At 37.8% G+C, this 18,801-nt stretch overlaps 2 protein-coding genes across 5 annotated transcripts in view; one reads left to right on the plus strand and one right to left on the minus strand.

Moving 5' to 3' along the window:
- Nucleotides 1-18,801, minus strand: part of LOC126759436 (flotillin-2) — a 418,004-nt gene that overhangs the window by 257,844 nt on the left and 141,359 nt on the right. The gene's annotated exons all lie outside the window — the stretch shown is intronic.
- LOC126759496 (glucose dehydrogenase [FAD, quinone]) lies at nucleotides 9-2,218 on the plus strand. The gene is made up of 2 exons (XM_050474332.1): nucleotides 9-130; nucleotides 204-2,218. The coding sequence occupies exons 1-2, from the start codon at nucleotides 14-16 to the stop codon at nucleotides 1,926-1,928; spliced, it is 1,842 nt and encodes a 613-aa protein (XP_050330289.1). The 5' UTR covers nucleotides 9-13; the 3' UTR covers nucleotides 1,929-2,218.

The raw sequence follows: 18,801 nt of genomic DNA on the forward strand, positions 1-18,801 counted from the left end.
CAATTACTGAAAAATGGCGTTTGGCACAATGACATCTTTGCTTGGAATGATTCCCCTGTTAGCGATCGGCATGAACTACTATCGCTATCAAAGTATCGATCCGGAGAACAAAGTGCAGGAGCCGCAAATGGTGAGTAAGCGCCCATTCACGTACCCCGAAATCTATTCTAACATATAATATTTCACTTTCTCACTCTCAATAGACGCGTCGCCAATATGACTTCATAGTTGTTGGCGGCGGTTCGGCTGGCGCAGTCATAGCCAATCGCCTATCGGAAGTACGTAACTGGACGGTTTTATTGTTGGAAGCTGGCGGTGATGAGACCGAGATATCAGATGTACCTGCGCTTGCTGGCTATCTACAGCTCACCGATTTAGACTGGAAGTACACGACAACACCTTCGCCTACGCGTCAATACTGCCAAGCGATGAAAGGCGACCGCTGCTTTTGGCCGCGTGGCAAAGTGCTTGGTGGTTCCAGTGTGCTTAACGCTATGGTTTATGTGCGCGGTTCCAGAAATGACTACAATCACTGGGAAGCACTCGGTAATCCCGGTTGGGGCTATGAAAATGTGCTTAAATACTTTCTAAAATCCGAAGATGTGCGCAATCCCTATCTAGCCAAAACCGCATATCACGAAACTGGCGGTTATCTAACCGTGCAAGAGTCACCTTGGCGCACACCGCTCTCCATCGCCTTTCTGCAAGCCGGCATGGAAATGGGTTATGAGGTGCGAGATATAAATGGAGAGCAGCAGACCGGTTTCATGCTGACACAGAGCACCATACGCAGAGGTTCGCGTTGCAGCACTGGCAAGGCCTTTATAAGGCCCGTGCGTTTGCGTAAGAATCTCGATGTGCTGCTACACGCACACGCCACCAAAGTGCTCATCGATAAAAACAAGCGTGCCATTGGTGTAGAGTTTTTAAAGAAAGGCCAAAAGAACGTAGTTTTTGTACGACGTGAGGTGATATTATCCGCCGGCGCTTTGAACTCACCACAACTGCTGATGTTATCAGGCATCGGACCGGCCGATCATCTGCAGGAACATGGCATAAATGTAATATCCGATTTACCTGTGGGTGATAACTTGCAAGATCATGTCGGTTTGGGTGGCCTAACCTTTGTCGTAGATGCGCCACTCACGGTCACACGCTCACGCTTTCAAACTATACCAGTCGCTATGGAGTACATTTTGAGGGAGCGCGGTCCCATGACATTCTCCGGTGTGGAAGGTGTTGCCTTTCTCAATTCAAAATACCAAGATCCGTCAGTTGACTGGCCAGACATACAATTTCATTTTCTACCCAGCTCCATAAATTCAGACGGCGGTGAACAAATACGAAAAATTTTAAATCTACGTGATGGTTTCTATAACACCGTCTACAAACCACTACACAGCTCTGAGACCTGGTCTATCTTGCCGCTGCTACTGCGTCCAAAGAGCACCGGCTGGGTGCGCCTCAACTCACGCAACCCGCTGCAGCAGCCCAAACTGATACCCAACTATTTTGCTCACCAGGAAGACATTGATGTGCTTGTCGAAGGCATTAAACTGGCCATAAATGTCTCGAACACACAAGCCTTTCAACGTTTCGGTTCACGACCACACAACATACCATTACCGGGCTGTCGCCACTATGAGTTCATGTCCGACGCCTACTGGGGCTGTGCCATTAAACAGTTCACTTTCACCATATACCATCCGGCGGGTACGTGTAAAATGGGTCCCAGCTGGGATGTCACCGCTGTCGTAGACCCACGCTTGCGTGTTTATGGCGTGTCCGGTATCCGTGTAGCGGACGCCAGCATCATGCCAACCATCATGAATGGCAATCCCAATGCGCCGGTCATTATGATTGGTGAAAAAGCGGCTGACCTCATAAAGGAGGATTGGGGTGTGCGGCCGACACGGCAGTATGGCTAAGCCACTCAGCATGAATGTAGCCATGAGTGCTTTTTACAAATTAACCCTTTCGTTGTCCCATTTTGTGTTTCGTTAATGCTTTTGCAAACTATGTGACTAGTCAATTTTTCTAACATTTTTGGTTTTACTTACTTATTCGTTTGCTTCGACAGAAAAATTGTGATTTTTGTAATTTCTATTTTAATTTGTGAAATCATTTGTTGTCGTTTAATTTTGCTTGTTTATAATCATTGATCTGCTCGTTGTAAATTCATCGCTGCCTACTTAGGCTCGTCCATATTGTTAAGGCTTAGGCGCGTAAGATATAAAAAACAACTTGTGTAATATAGCTGTATATTTATTTATTTAGTTTACAAATAAAATTATCATTATAAGATATACAAGTAAATACTTGAAAAACCATTATTTGAAGAATTTTAACTGAAGGTTTGGGTTAAGCAGGGCATGTGCGCGTTTTGTTCCACATGAGTGGAATGAAGAAAAAAAAAAGTGAGAGAGTTTCTAATGAAAAAAACGAATTTCTCTCAACAACCACCTTGTTTTGGTTGTTATTGAAATGTGAAAGATAACTCATACGGCCGAAATATTGATATATACATTTCCGACCTTTTGGAGTGAAAAAATAATCTTTTCTTAGTCGAAGAGTCGCTTTAGCTTGTTAGAAGTTTATCCAAACGCAGGCTATCAAACTATTTATGAGAGAATTACATTGTCACAACATTGAAGTCTGTTTTAAGAAGAAACACTATATAGTTCTTAAAAGTTATATGGAGTTTTTGTAGATGTCACTTCTAAATTTTAGCCACATTGCCGATAATCATGAACGATAACACATACGTCTAATTATTAAAGACCAACTAACAGATGGGCTGAAAAGTTGGTAGGCTGATATATACTACAAATCACAACGTCACATGAGATGGTTCGGACAGTGAAGAAGCGACTTGAGCGAAATCCACGACGAAGTGCCAATCAAATGGCTAAAGAACTGAAAATATCCGACCGCAGCATCCGACGCATATTGAAAAATGAGCTCAAGGTCAAGTCTTACAAGTTCCAAAGGCCCATGATCTCACACCGAAGCAGCAACAAGTAAGACTTGAGAGAGCGAAGCAGTTGCTTCGCTTGGCGGAAAGCGGTCAAATTCCGAACATTGTGTTTTCTGAGGAAAAAAGTTTTCCAATTGGGCAATTCGTAAACTCTCAAAACGATACGGTTTACTTGACAAGACTTGACTGACTTGACTTCATACGAGAATCTAAGTCATCGGTTGGCCACCAGGAGGCAGCACCCGCCACAAATAATGGTTTGGGCCGCTGTCACCGCAGATGGGCGCTCTCCAATTGTTTTCATTGAGCCTGGCGTCAAAGTAAATGCGACATATTATCGGGAAAGTGTTCTGAAGGCTGCTTTGAAGCCGTGGGCAAACAAACATTTCGGTCGTAAAGCACGAGTGAACCAAGAATGGCTGAAAAGCAACGTTCCGAACTTCATTACGACCACACAATGGCTCTCGAATTCACCAGATGCGAATCCAATGGATTATTCTCTCTGGGCCATTTTGGAGAGCAAGGTCCGAAGTAAAAAAAACACCAGTCTCGAGATGCTGAAGAAAGCCATTGTCCGTGAGTGGGCCAAAATACCGGCAAGTCACATTCGGGCAGCTTGCGATTCGTTTTTTGACCGTCTCAAGGCCATAGTTAAGGCAAAAGGTAGTAATACCGAGCAAAACTGAATTGGTCCTTAATTTATGATTATTTTCACACATTTTGTACTTTAAAATAAATAAAAATAATTTTCCAAACCGCATTTAAGGCTTTTTAATTGGTTACACTACGAGTGCCGTGTAATATTAAATCCATATGATTTTTAGTCAGCCTCAACCTTTAAAAGATACGAGTACAAATTTGACAGTTGACGAACTATAGTTCATGAGATTTAGCATTTGGAGTTAAGCAACTTGTGTTGGTTTAAAAAAATGGATTAAAACAAATTTCATGTGTTAATAAAACACTGCTTTTTAAGGGAAAATTACTGTTGTTGTCTGGGTTCGGATTGATCAATAATATTTGGACTCTGCTGCAGGAAAGTCCACCGCTGAAAAGTGCTTTGCTAAGTTTGAATGAGGCGAAATGAGCATCGAAGACGATGAAAGCAGTGGACGCCCTAAAAAGGCTGTTACCGACAAAAACGTAAAAAAAGATCCAAAATATAATATTTTCGGATGACCGTAAAGTAAAGTTGTTCGAGATAGCAGGCACTCTAAACATATCAACTGAACGTGTACACTATACCATACACGAATATTTGGCTATGAGAAAGCTCCATGCAAAGTGGGTGCCGCGCGAGCTGACTTTTGAATAAAAACAACGACGGGTTCATGATTCGGGGAAATGTTTGGAGCTGTTCAAGCATAATAATCCTGAATTTTTGCGTCGACATGTGACAATAGATGAAACATGGCGCTATCATTTCACTCCGAAGTCTAACCGACAGTCATCCGAGTGGACTGCACACGACGAACCCACTCCAAAGCGTGGAAAAATGCAACAGTCGGAGGGCAAGTTTATGCCGACTGTATTTTGGGATGCGCATGGCTTAATTTTTATTCACTACCTTGAAACAGGAAGAACTATCAACACCCACAATTACATATGGTAATTGGAGCATTAGAAGGAAGAAATCGCGAGAAACGGCATTAATTGAAAAAGAAAAAAATATTGCTTCAACAAGAACGTGTCACGATATTCATAATAATTTTTTTTCATTGAGTTATAAAATTCATAAGAAATAAAAAATTTTCCCAAAAATAATCAAACTTTAACTGTTAATATCTTTTAAACGTTTGGGTTTACGAAAAAATCATTATAGACCTTTTTTGTAGAGCATTAAATTTCCTACAAAATCTAAGGAACAATATATTTTTTCAAGTAGTTGGAAGCGAGATATAAATTTTTCTATCTGATAATAAGAAAAAATAGAAAACTGTATGTAGGAGGACCTTCCCGTTACAATTAAGAACTCATGTTTGGAGAGGCTTTCTGAGAGGTGTCTAGGAACCTATTTTTCCGAGTACCAAACGAAAAAAAAATTTTTTTTTTATCACTCTAATGTATATTGAATAATAAAATCATATTTTATCAAAAAAAATATCCATGTTAGCCTACGGACTTTTCAGCCTCCCCCGTTATGATCATTGATATGTGATTGACTTTAGAAATATTGAATTTGGAAGTAATATATTGTCTTTTTTACACGTAAGTAAGGTTTACAATCAGGCAGTTGATTTTCGGAGGCTTTTTGACAGCTGTTACTTAATTTGCACTCAGTTTGACTTACTTTTCATAATAAAAAGACTTACTCGGCGAAAACGCGTTGAATGTTCGGTGAATGGGCCCAAAACAACATGGCCACTAACTCCGATTTTCACAAGGAAGTTTTGTTCAACGAAGAAGCTCACTTTTTGGTTGAATGAGAACTATATAGAGCCATGATTAAGGAGTTTTTCGTGCCTGAATTGGAGGATGTTGATGTGCAGCATCATGATCATGCAGCCAACGAAGCTATTAATCTATAAAAGTAAACTTTTAGTGAGCGAGTTAGTGAGTTTAATTTTAAAACATTTAATGTTAACGTGTTAATCTGAACTTATTGTTTTTTTTTATTAAAAAATCTATATAACAATACAATCGGCCACACCGAAGTTAAAATACAATATCCTTCACAAATACAAAATATTTCTTACAAGGACTTGATTCCGAGCGTTCACTTTGTATGTCAGCTACATGCTATAGTTGTCCGATCTGAAACATTTTTTCGTAGATTGCAGCGATGCCTTGGATAATAATACATGTATAATTTTGTGACAACAATTTTTCAAATAAAAAAGTTTTCCATACAAGGACTTGAGTTTGATCGGCCAGTTTGTATGGCAGCTCAAACTTAATACAGTCCGTTGAAGATATAAAAAATTAAGTTCTTGGAATTACACTGACAACTTTATTAGCGTAAACAGAATATAATATTCTCAACTAATAGAGGTGATGTAATTTCTGCAAATCTGAATATTGACTACGTTTTAGAGTTACAGAAAAAAATTATATTAAATGCTATAATGCAATTTTCAGAAAAATATGACAAAAATATTGTTTTGATCTTTATAATAGTGTAACAATTTGCGTTTTTATGCCTTCTTTTCAAATTAATTTCTTATATTAAAGGTTTAATGTGTATATATGAACTAACAATAACGCCTAAAAGTAGGCAATGACTAAAAGAAGCTAGCAAAAGACAGTGCTGTAGTTATAATATACATACACTTAGGAGTCTAATTTTGAAATTTTTAAACTCCGTACTTTTTTTCTTTTTTACCTACTTTTGCTAACTACTTCTAGCCTTACTTTTAAAACATATACTACAATACTAATATCTTTATAGTACTAATGAATAAAAAACACTTTAAAAATTCAAATTTGCATCTTTCATCAGCGTATTTTCTCAGGGAAGTGTAGTGAAAGTGTTGAATAACAAAGTTGTATGACTTACTTACAGCCATTGCTGTCATGCACACCTTCAGCAATGCGACACCCAGCATTTTAGCGACGGTCGCAAACCCACGACTGACTAAGTGGCGAACGTTGTCGTAAGCACGTAAATAATATGGCAATACCCTCTTACCCACCATACATCGCAGCTTTGTGACATACAAATTTATAGCTTATTCAATTAGGAGCAGCTTTGGACATGCCTAAAGCTCCAGTGATGAGTGTTGATGAGTGCATTAGCCTAACAATGAGTGAAGAGTGAATATGACATTTAATGTTTTCTTTTCAGCACATGTCATAAGTCTATAACGGTAATTAGCTAAGACGCTTTAGTGTTCGCAGCGTGACGGCAGCGCGCCTCATTCTCTACAATATTCGTGTGTGGCGACGGTGTCAACGATTAGGTGTTGCTCACGTTACTCCCGCTTTTGCGAGCGTATTCACCTTGACTCGCCCATATGTGACAGTTGTACGCGCTGTCAAGTTATGACATATTCACAATTTTTTCGCAGCGTTGAATAACTAGGGAAGGGGCTGGAATTCACACATTTTGTTGTAGTTCGAATTTTAAGTGGCGCGTCGATTAAGGCATCAAAGATGGCGGAATTTCTTAAAAGTTGCGATTCGAAGTCTTACCTGTAAATACAAAGAAAAGAGAAATTTTATTTAAACAAGAAAACATTTATCTATAGAAATAAATATATTTACAACAAAAAACAAGTGCTCATAAAATTTACTTGATGCATTTAATTTTAATGTGCTCCTCCTCTACTTTACCAACTACCGCGTGTAATGCACTTCCGCAAAATTTCGCTGGGCTCCCATTTTGCAGCCAGTCAACAATTTTATGTAAGTAGAAGTCAAGAGTCAAGCTATTTTCTGCCGCTTATGGACTAAGTCCAGCGTACGCGCAAATCAGTCAAACATCTTTAGTACCTCGCGTTGCAGCGCTGAACGTGGCCGATCACTGCCCACAGACGAAGTAGTGCAACTGCGAAGACGTCATAGCAGTCGTTGAATGACCGTTAAGCAACGGCGCGCGAACAGCTGATCGCAGGCATCTTTTGAAGCAGTTAAAAGCGTTGCCGGATAATTGGTTGCGCGCCAGTTAATGAATCACGAATCAATCAAGCATTGAATTTAATGATATTATTACCGGTTCAAATGGTGCAGCACACTCAGTCACCCATCAAGGGACTAAGCAGAAAATTTGCGCTAAATTGAAGTGGCCGAATTTATCAATTTACGGCCGCCAACAATTGTAGGTGGGCGCATAGTTAGTGGTAATTGTTAAATTTACGGTGAAGGTCTGTGGAAGTAATGGTGGTATCGAGGAGCGGAGAATGAGGCAGTAAAAGGAAATAGATGCATAAACAATAAACTAATGGATAGGTGGTCAAATAGGTCGAGCCGTAAAATAATTAATTTTTATTTTAAATTTGGTAGTAACAATGTAAACCCTTTGAGGAAAAAGTGATTAGCTTTGGTGCTGTTCGAAATATATAATTCATCATGCCAAAACACTGGATCTATCGTATTCAGACACAAAACCGTGAAATTAAAAAAAAAAAAAAACTTCAGCTGCTCCGAAGCTACAGGGTCCGACACTCGAAGTATAACCAATTAAAAAAGCCATAAATTCGGTTTGGAAAATTATTTTTATTTATTTTAAAGTACAAAATGTGTGAAAATAATCATAAATTCAGGACCAATTAACTTTTGCTCGATATGAGCACCTTTTGCCTTAACTATGGCCTTGAGACGGTCAAAAAACGAATCGCAAGCTGCCCGAATGTGACTTGCCGGTATTTTGGCCCACTCACGAACAATGGCTTTCTTCAGCATCTCGAGACTGGTGTATTTTTTACTACGGACCTTGCTCTCCAAAATGGCCCAGAGAGAATAATCCATTGGATTCGCATCTGGTGAATTCTAGAGCCATTGTGTGGTCGTAATGAAGTTCTGAACGTTGTTTTTCAGCCATTCTTGGTTCACTCGCGCTTTGTGAGACGGTGCTGAGTCTTATTGAAACGTCCATGGTTTGCGACCGAAATGTTTGTTTGCCCACGGCTTCAAAGCAGCCTCCAGAACACTTTCCCGATAATATGTCGCATTTACTTTGACGCCAGGCTCGATGAAAACAATTGGAGAGCGCCCATCTGCGGTGACAGCAGCCCAAACCATTATTTGTGGCGGGTGCTGCCTCCTGGTGGCCAACCGATGACTTAGATTCTCGTATGAACGGTCGGTCAAGTAAACCCTATCGTTTTGAGAGTTTACGAATTGCTCAATTGGAAAAATTTTTTCGTCAGAAAATACAATGTTCGGAATTTGACCGCTTTCGGCCAAGCGAAGCAGCTGCTTCGCTCTCTCAAGTCTTACTTTTGGAACTTGTATGGCTTGACCTTGAGTTCATTTTTCAATATGCGTCGGATGCTGCGGTCGGATATTTTCAGTTCTTTAGCCATTTGATTGGCACTTCGAGGTGGATTTCGCTCAACGTTGACGGTGAAAAAGATGTTTATCTTGATTTTTTTACATAGATTTTACATTGAAAGCTTCCTGGAAAATTACTTGGCGCTTTCAGCTAATTTTTAGTAAAAGCTTTGCATTGAAGCTTTTCATAAAATCGATTCAATTTTTTACAATGAAAGCTTTTTGAAAAATTGCACACTATAGATTTCAAAATACATTACATTTTACATTTGCATTAAATATTTATTTTAAAAATTACTTTGTGCTTTCAACCATTTGAGTAAAAGCTTTGCATTGAAGCTTTTCATAAAATCGTTTGAAGCTTGAAAATTTAGGATTATTAAAAAATAATGAAACTTTAGACTTTTTACTGAAAGCTTGTATTGAAGCTTTCCATAAAATCTAGTACTTTTCCATTGATAACTTCTTGAAAAATAGAGCTCTCAGCAATGTCTTAGTGAAATGTTTGCATTGTAGCTTTCCACAAAATCGATTCGAGCTTTTATTGAAATGTTTTTGAAAACATGCACAGTGGGGTATTCGACCCCTTTTAGTGAAAGCTTTACTACTGTGCCCAAAAAATAAGGTGACATTTGAATTTGAACTGCGCGCGTCGAAGGATTTGAAGAATTATTTTTTTTTAGGTTGGTAGTACTATCAGTCACATTTATGTCAAATTTCATGTCAAAATATTCATTAGTGTTTGAGATACGTGTCGTTTTGTGAGCTGCTAAAAGTGAGTTTTTCGTTTTTTGCGATGCTGAAATTCGTTGAGCAAAGAATTTGCATTGAATTTTGTTTACGGAATCAATTTTCTGCTGCGGATACGTTGAGGATGGTGCAGAAAGCCTTTGGTGATGAGGCTATGTCTAAAAAAAATGTTTACAAGTGGTATAGTGAGTTCCAAGCCGGCCGCGAACGTGTCGAAGACGAAGAGCGTCCAGGGCGACCATCAACCTCAACCGACGAAGCTCACGTTCAACAAATCAAAGATTTGGTGTTGAAAAACCGTCGATTAACAATTAGAGACCTTGCTGATGAAGTTGGTATATCGAAAGGCTCAGCCAATACCATTTTGAAGGATGTTTTGGACCTCAAGCGCGTCAAATCTCGACTGGTACCGAAAACATTGAATTTTTTGGAAAAAAGGCGTCGTGTTGAAGTGTGTGAAACGATGCTTTCCGACTACCAGGGTGTCATGAAACGCATTATAACTGGCGATGAGACTTGGATCTATGTTTACGACCCCGAAACAACCGATCAATCGAGCGAATATCGTGCCAAAAGAGAGCCGAGACCAAAAAAATCGCGCCAAAGTCGCTCAAAAATCAAGGTCATGTTGACTGTTTTCTTCGATTATCGTGGTGTTGTGCATTATGAATTCCTTGCAACCGGTCAAACAGTCAACAAGGGATATTATTTGAACGTTATGCGTCGTTTGCGTAACGCTATCCGCCTAAAAAGGCCGGAATTGTGGAAAGACAATTCTTGGTTTTTATACCACGATAATGCACCATCCCATACTGCCCTCGTAATTCGTGATCATTTCGCCAAAAACTCAACCCATATCGTTCCGCAACCACCGTATTCACCTGATCTGGCGCCGTGCGACTTCTGGCTGTTCACCAAGCTCAAAAGACCGCTCCGGGGACACCGTTTTTGTACGATAGAGGAGATTCAAGCCGCAGCGAAGACGGAACTGAAGGCCATCCCGGAAAGTGACTACAACCAGTGTTTCGAAGATTGGAAAATCCGTTGGCATAAGTGCATTGCATCGGGAGGGGATTACTTTGAAGGGGACGAAATTGATTTGGAATAATAAATAAAGAATTTTCAAAATAAATACAATGTCACTTTATTTTTTGGGCATTTCACAAATTGAGCCCATCTTTTATATTAAAAGCTTCTCGAAAAATATTTTCATTGAACGCTTTTTGAAAAATGAAATAATGGAGCCTTCAACTATTTTTCACTGAAAAACTTTGCATTAAAGTTGGCTTTATGCTTTAAAAATTTAGTTAAATTAAGGTAGCATAAAATGTTAACTACAGTTATCTTTAGTAACTTTTAGCACAATGATTTTATATGGTTTTTAGTAAAAGCTTAGTTTTTAGTAAAAGCTTTCATTTTTATATTTACACTTTGCTTATGTAATTTTATACTATTTTTCAGAACGATACATGATATTTTTATGTTTACGATTTATTGTTACATCAATAACTGCCGGAGCACTAGCTGAGTTTTAATGAAGAGACAGGAAAAAATTGGGAAAAACTGTAAAGAGCGGTATATGTTAATAAGTACATACACACACATGTCTATTTACATATGTATCTACACAAGTGTGCGAATTTGACGTAATCGAAATGTGCAGGGAACTGTGTATAAAAGATGAAAAAGAAGATCACGGAACAGAAAGCACCAAAGTAAAGCGTTGTCAATATGTTGAGAATCAAAACAAAGGAAATCCACATACACTTACATACATAAGTATATCATCATACGCCATTGTTGCTGAACAAGTCGCTTTACCTGTTGTCTGCACATCCCGCTGCCTGGGAATTTGGGTCATTAAAAGACAACATCTGTCGTCTACCAAATAACTGTGTATGAACACAGCATCGCCGTTAACTCCACAATGTAAGCGATACAACGGCGTAATGACAACAACAACAACAATAAACCCAACAACTATAACAATACGCAATGCAAACAATAATCATGCATATTGTCGCGCAATCAGTGAGCTGCTAAGCAAATGATTGCAACAACAGCAACACACACGCACACATAGATAGTATATGTGTAGCATGGAAGATTTACGTACGTGCATACGCTCACATACCACATTGACAGCAGATAACCAAAAGCCAACGAAACCAAAATTATTCGTAATACCGGCCGATGGGGGGGTACGAAGCCATAGCGGCTGCCAACGAAAAGCTGCTGAATAACCAAGTGTCTATGCATGTAAGTATGTAATGACATGACGAAAATAACGCGCCAATTCGTATAAGTATGCTCTGTGACCCAGATAGCCGATTGCGGGTGCTGACTTCAACGCATCCATAAGTATTGTCTCGGCGAAAAGCCGGTTCAATGCAGCACCACCACACACACGCATGGACTTGCGAAAGTACATATTTATTTACATACATACATACATACATATATATGTATAACTCTAACATTTGGTAAAATACGTGGGTTACCGAATGGATATTGGTTTCATTTTATATGTTTATTAATATTTTATTGTTATAAAATTATTGAAAAATATCTAACAAATAAAAGAAGTATACTATAGATCTTATTTTATTAGTGTAAAACAGAAAAAAGTTTGTATGGTAGCTATATGCTATGGTGGACCGAACTGAACAGTTTCTACGGAAACTTTTGCATTGCTTTAGAAAATAATCCGTGCCAACTTTCGAGACGATTTTTCGTCAAATAAAAGCATATTCCATATATAGACTGGGTTTTGAATTGTTCTGATGTAAACAATTTGTTTGGAGTTTGTACCATTGCTTTGGACAATAATTCATGCCAAATTTCTTGCAGATATTTCGACAAATAATAAATAAGTTTCCCATACAAGAGCACGATTTTGACGATCAGTTTGCATGAGATGCTATAGTGGTATTTCGGCGGTTCCGACAAATGCGCAGTTTCTTGGGAAGGAAATAACTTGTGTTAAATTTCAGATCGATATCTCACAAACTGAGGAACTAGTACGCTTATATACAAACTGATGAACAGACAGACAGGTCGACTTAGCTCGTCTTGCTGATCATTTATGGTATATGTATATATACTTTGTGGGGTCTCCGACGTTTCCTTTTGGGTATTACAAACTTCGTGGCAAATTTATATACTACTGTGCCCAAAAATAAGGTTTTGAAAATTCTTTTTTTATTCTTCCAAATCAATTTCATCCGCTTCAAAGTAATCCCCACCCGATGCAATGCACTTATGCCAACGGATTTTCCAATCTTCGAAACACTGGTTGTAGTCACTTTCCGGGATGGCCTTCAGTTCCGTCTTCGCTGCGGCTTGAATCTCCTCTATCGTATAAAAACGGTGCCCCGGAGCGGTCTTTTGAGCTTGGTGAACAGCCAGAAGTCGCACGGCGCCAGATCAGGTGAATACGGTGGTTGCGGAACGATATGGGTTGAGTTTTTGGCGAAATGATCACGAATTACGAGGGCAGTATGGGATGGTGCATTAATTAATGTCTTTCCACAATTCCGGCCTTTTTAGGCGGATAGCGTTACGCAAACGACGCATAACGTTCAAATAATATTCCTTGTTGACTGTTTGACCGGTTGGAAGGTATTCATAATGCACAACACCACGATAATCGAAGAAAACAGTCAACATGACCTTGATTTTTGAGCGACTTTGGCGCGATTTTTTTGGTCTCGGCTCTCTTTTGGCACGATATTCACTCGATTGATCGGTTGTTTCGGGGTCGTAAGCATAGATCCAAGTCTCATCGCCAGTTATAATGCGTTTCCTGACACCCTAGTAGTCGGAAAGCATCGTTTCACACACTTCAACACGACGCCTTTTTTCCAAAAAATTCAATGTTTTCGGTACCAGTCGAGATTTGACGCGCTTGAGGCCCAAAACATCCTTCAAAATGGTATTGGCTGAGCCTTTCGATATGCCAACTTCATCAGCAAGGTCTCTAATTGTTAATCGAAGGTTTTTCAACACCAAATCTTTGATTTGTTGAACGTGAGCTTCGTCGGTTGAGGTTGATGGTCGCCCTGGACGCTCTTCGTCTTCGACACGTTCACGGCCGGCTTGGAACTCACTATACCACTTCTAAACATTTTTTTTAAACATAGCCTCATCACCAAAGGCTTTCTGCACCATCCTCAACGTATCCGCAGCAGAAAATTGATTCCGTAAACAAAATTTAATGCAAATTCTTTGCTCAACGAATTTCGACATCGCAAAAAAACGAAAAACTCACTTTTAGCAGCTCACAAAACGACACGTATCTCAAGCACTAATGAATATTTTGACATGAAATTCGACATAAATGTGACTGACAGTACTACCAGCCTAAAAAAAATAATTCTCCAAATCCTTCGACGCGCGCAGTTTAAATTCAAATGTCACCTTAGTGGGCACAGTAGTATATATATACCTGTTCTGGGTATAAAAATAGCCGAAATTTCACCTCAACGTGGTACGAAGCTTAACGCCATTAGCATCGGATCAAAAAACTTGAAACTTTTTAACGGAAAAGTTGATTATATGGCTCAAAAAGGCAAAATTTTCTCACAAAAAATACACGGGAGCTAACTTCTTTACCAAATACGCCTCCCCTTAACAGGTAATACTGTTCCCGTAGCTTAAATATCCAAACCGAGATTCCCTTAATCAAAATAGACCAAAGAAGAAATCAACCTCACATAAAATAGAATATTTTATATTTATCCTAATGTTATTAATACTAATACACCATTTATGCTTACTACTAATATATTTTATTGGCAAAAAAAATCTTTAAAATTGTCATTTTTCATGTCTCTGTCTACACGTAACTCCATAATGAAATGCCGCAATCATTGAATTCGATTAGAGAGGTTGCGCGAGATGGCGCTTTTTTACGCTCATTCCGGCAAAGAACTTCAAGCAAGTAGGACACAATGAAAAGAGCTATTTTTATTGCAATTAATGGCCTTCAGTTGAAGTCCAACATGGTCCGGTTACTCAAATATAAGATCAAACAACATTTATAGGAGATTTAATTGAATTTTAGATAAAATAATTTCTTTGTTATAATGTATTTGAAGTTTGAATCAAATCTATTATTTCCAAGTAAAGAAATTCATAGAAGTATAAATTCAATAATTTGTGTATAATCAGCAGTAACCCTTGTAAGTTGGCATGTTGTGTGGCATTTGGTACGGTTTAAAGTAATACACTAGGGGGTGAAATGGTTGCGATGATTTTTGCTCATAAAAATATTAGGTTATCAAAAAAGTCTTGAGGTATTTTCGCTAGTTGGCGCTGAAAGCGCGTAGTTCTAGTTTTATTTGTCGCATCGGGTCATGCTTTACCTTTTTGGAAAGCTCATTTCACGCGCTAACACGTGTTTGATTGATTGTCGGTCGTGAGTTATAGCGTCGCAAACATGGAGCAAAATAAAGAGAAAATACGACATATTTTACAATACTACTACGATAAAGGCAAAAATGCATCTCAAGCCGCCAATAAAATTTGTGCAGTTTATGGACCTGATACAGTTTCCATTTCCACCGCACAACGATGGTTTCAACGTTTTCGTTCTGGTGTAGAGGTGGTCGAAGATGCGCCACGCTCCGGAAGGCCTGTTGTCGAAAATTGCGATAAAATCGCTGAATTGGTCGAAAGAGACCGGCATAGTAGCAGCCGTAGCATCGGTCAAGAGCTGGGCATGAGTCATCAAAAATTCATTTCAATTTCAAAAAAAAAAAAAAAAAACAATAAAAATACCGCAAGACTTTTTTGACAACCTATTAATAGTAACGAAGTCAAAATAAAGTTTTATCGCTAAAAACAACAACAATTATTCCTAAAAAATACCCTAAGCATTCGTAAAAGAATTACCCTTTCCATCATATAATTATTTTAGTAGTCTAGTTTGAGCAATTTTTATTGGATTTCTCTATTTTTTATTATTTTTGTTGTAAAATAGTTATATTTTTTCTTCAGCCGTACATATTACCAATATTCTTCACTGGGTTATTATTAACAATCTTTCCCCTCTCTCTTATTCATTTCATTTGTTGGATTTTTTAGCTCTGGCTTACACTCGAGTCATCGAGTGCAGTATGTCCGTCGTTAATCAATAAACCAACTTACACATTACATCAAGCAATTTGATTTGCGACAGTTGTTTGACTAAAGTAATGTTTGCTCAGCGCTTTTCGGCTGTAAATATATTTGATTTTTTATTTATGGCTTGTAATGTGGTGTTGAAAATAATGCAGAACCCGATTACTGAAATAGAAACGCGTGCCAATGGCGACAACTTGTAATCTTGACCAATAAATGGGTAAAATGTATGTGATGTTGGAAAATATGGTGCAAGTTGAAATTTAGTTTGCCTACAGGCCTAGAAAGCTATTGGCAGTTAATGGTTAAAATAAATAACGGACAGTTGCAATCTTTTTTAAAAAAATAGTATGTAATAATTTGTTCAAAGGATTTTAGTGAATACATTTTTTTTTAAATATTGATGCGAAACATCTGGAAAATACTTTGTATTTCAAATCATACAAAATAAAAAATAAATAAAAATTGGGTATTAAACGTTGTTTTAAAAGTTATATTGACTTTTCATATCTGTACAAATTTTGATTATTATCGCTTAACTAATTTTTTCCAAATATGTATGTAATTCAAAAGACAATGGATGTCCATTAGTCCTAACCAAAATATTAAAAAACTAAACTATAATAGCCTTTAAGTTTTTTTTTCGTTTAATATGTGCTTACGTTTGCATTTCAAAACGAATGGATCAGAGTTTTTTAATATTTTGCGCTTTACCTATAATAGCATTTATAAAGAAATAGAATACTCTTAAAAAAAAAACAACAAATTTAAAAAGTAAAAATATTCGCAGCTTTTGTTAATGAAAAGTGGCAACATTGCTTCAAATTCTATTTAAATGATTGGCAGACATAATTGCAATATTATTAGACCAGCTTAACGACGCAAATTCATCGTTATTCATAATATGCCGCAAGAGGTTAAGAGTAAAAATTATGTTTAAAGTAATATCACCTGATTTGAGGCTAACTGGTCTATTACTAAGTTCAAACATTTGATCACGGAAGTCAGGAATCAAATCAAGGAAAATAAGGTATTTTATGGTGTAAAACGTCAACCTGAGGATCGAAATTTAAGCCATTTTATATACTAAAATGTATACCTATACTATATATAACTCCTATATTGACAGACACATAAGGCTTGTTAGAAAAACGAAAATTAGTATACGGAAGTTGGGATAGCATCGACCAAATTTTATCTATTTTTCCCAATACCACATACTGCTAACATATCACATACTAAAAAATTAACCGTATAGAGTAAAGTCAGTCAGATGTTTGAAAATCCTGATATTAGTTATAGCGCGGGTAAGTCAAGTTTTCGCTCAAATTTATCTATTTTACACACAAATATACACTGTTATGAGTAATATACGCTAGCTCATTTTCATTGAGATAACTCACATATTGGCCGATATATGCGGTACAAAGTGACCCGGAAGTTCGATTAACTTTATATAGATATATGGGTACTGAGGGAAGTATTGGTCCGATTCAAACCATTTTTTCAACTTCCCCGTATTTAATTTTTGATTAAATGAAGCTTAAAATCTCACCTTTCCAACACTATATGCTACTCACTGATTGGTAGCACTGGGGATATACGACGGCGACGACATCTATAGACAAAATACGAAAATACTTTATCGCCTACCCAATATTTCGTAGCCAACTTCACACTTAACGCCTTTACATTAATATATAATATAAAACATAATATTATATAAAAGTTGACTTAGTAAGGCTTGTTCGTTGACAGTTTTCTCAAATTTTTCGGAATTGTTTTTGTTTTGTGCCCTATCGAAATTGGAACAAAGCATTTTCGGCATATTTTACCATCAAAACGTTCAAATGTCCAGGCAAGACGAAAATTATGTGATAGGTATGGGTATGGGTGTTGACCGAACGCTAATGACAAAATTTCGATCTTGAGGATGGCCGCTCGAAGAAAATGCGAATAAAATAAAGTCGTTGGTCGACGCAAATCATCAAATAACAACTCGAGAGCTTGCTGAAATGATAAATTTGTCAATACCAAAATCGTGCACTAAAAAAAGGAATGTACTTAGTAAATGACTCAATAGAATAAATAACGCAACAATTAATATAATATAAAAAGAAACCCGAAATTTCGGCAGAACCGAAACTATTATAGTTTTCACGGGTGTTTTTTTTTTTTTTTTAATTGAAAAAGGTAATTTAATTACAATTAATATATATAGCACTAGCGGTTAAGCCATCAGCTTAAACAGGTGTTTTTTATATCGTGATATTTATCTGGATTTTAATCGAGAAGAAGTAGAGAGAAACAATGGCAACCAGGTAGTGCTAGTAAAAACCAAGAAGAGCCAAAGAGAACGACTGAGAGCTGAAGAGGACCATTGAAGACCAACGAGAACCAGTGGCAGCCAATGAAAACCAGGGAGAGACAAAGAGAACCAGGGAGAATTAATGAGGTCTAGGCCCTAGGGAGAGATAGGTGGTAACTGAGAATCAGGGAGAGCCACGGTGAAAAAGTGAGAGCCAAAGAGAACCACTAAAAGCAATTGAAAAACAACCGAAACCAGAGAGAACTACTGGGAGCCATGGAGAATCTGAATATATAATACCCTTCACAGAAACAAAATATTTCTTAAAAGATCTTGATATGCATTGACCCATGCCCAATGTCTAGGTTAAAAGCAAAGTTAGTACTTAGTATTCCCACTTTTATTTTGAACTACTTTACAAAGACATTTGGGAATGCTTCGAAATAAATTTTCTAATATTTTCATTGGAATATTATCCCAATGGCGCTTCATATCTAAGAAAAATGATTGCAAGTCTTTATGGACGCTTTTTTGTATATAGGAGTCCAAAATTGATTACAAATGCTCAGTTGGATTTAAGGCCGGTGTCTCGAGCTGGCCAGTTCAGTTTTTCGTTTAAGGTTTTTTCAAAACAGCGAGTAGCCAGGCGAGATGTGCCTTTGGTGTTGTTCTCTTATTAGAAGATACAAATATTCGGTAAGAATCTCAACAT

The sequence above is a fragment of the Bactrocera neohumeralis genome, chromosome 5 (genome assembly GCF_024586455.1).
Source record: "Bactrocera neohumeralis isolate Rockhampton chromosome 5, APGP_CSIRO_Bneo_wtdbg2-racon-allhic-juicebox.fasta_v2, whole genome shotgun sequence".
In the NCBI taxonomy this organism is placed as follows: domain Eukaryota; kingdom Metazoa; phylum Arthropoda; class Insecta; order Diptera; family Tephritidae; genus Bactrocera; species Bactrocera neohumeralis.

Excerpts from the sequence above, each read along its gene's own strand:
- LOC126759496 (XM_050474332.1), top strand. The coding sequence starts at position 14 with ATGGCGTTTGGCACAATGACATCTTTGCTTGGAATGATTCCCCTGTTA. Across the intron at positions 131-203 it reads AAGTGCAGGAGCCGCAAATG|ACGCGTCGCCAATATGACTT; the intron begins GTGAGTAAGCGC and ends CACTCTCAATAG.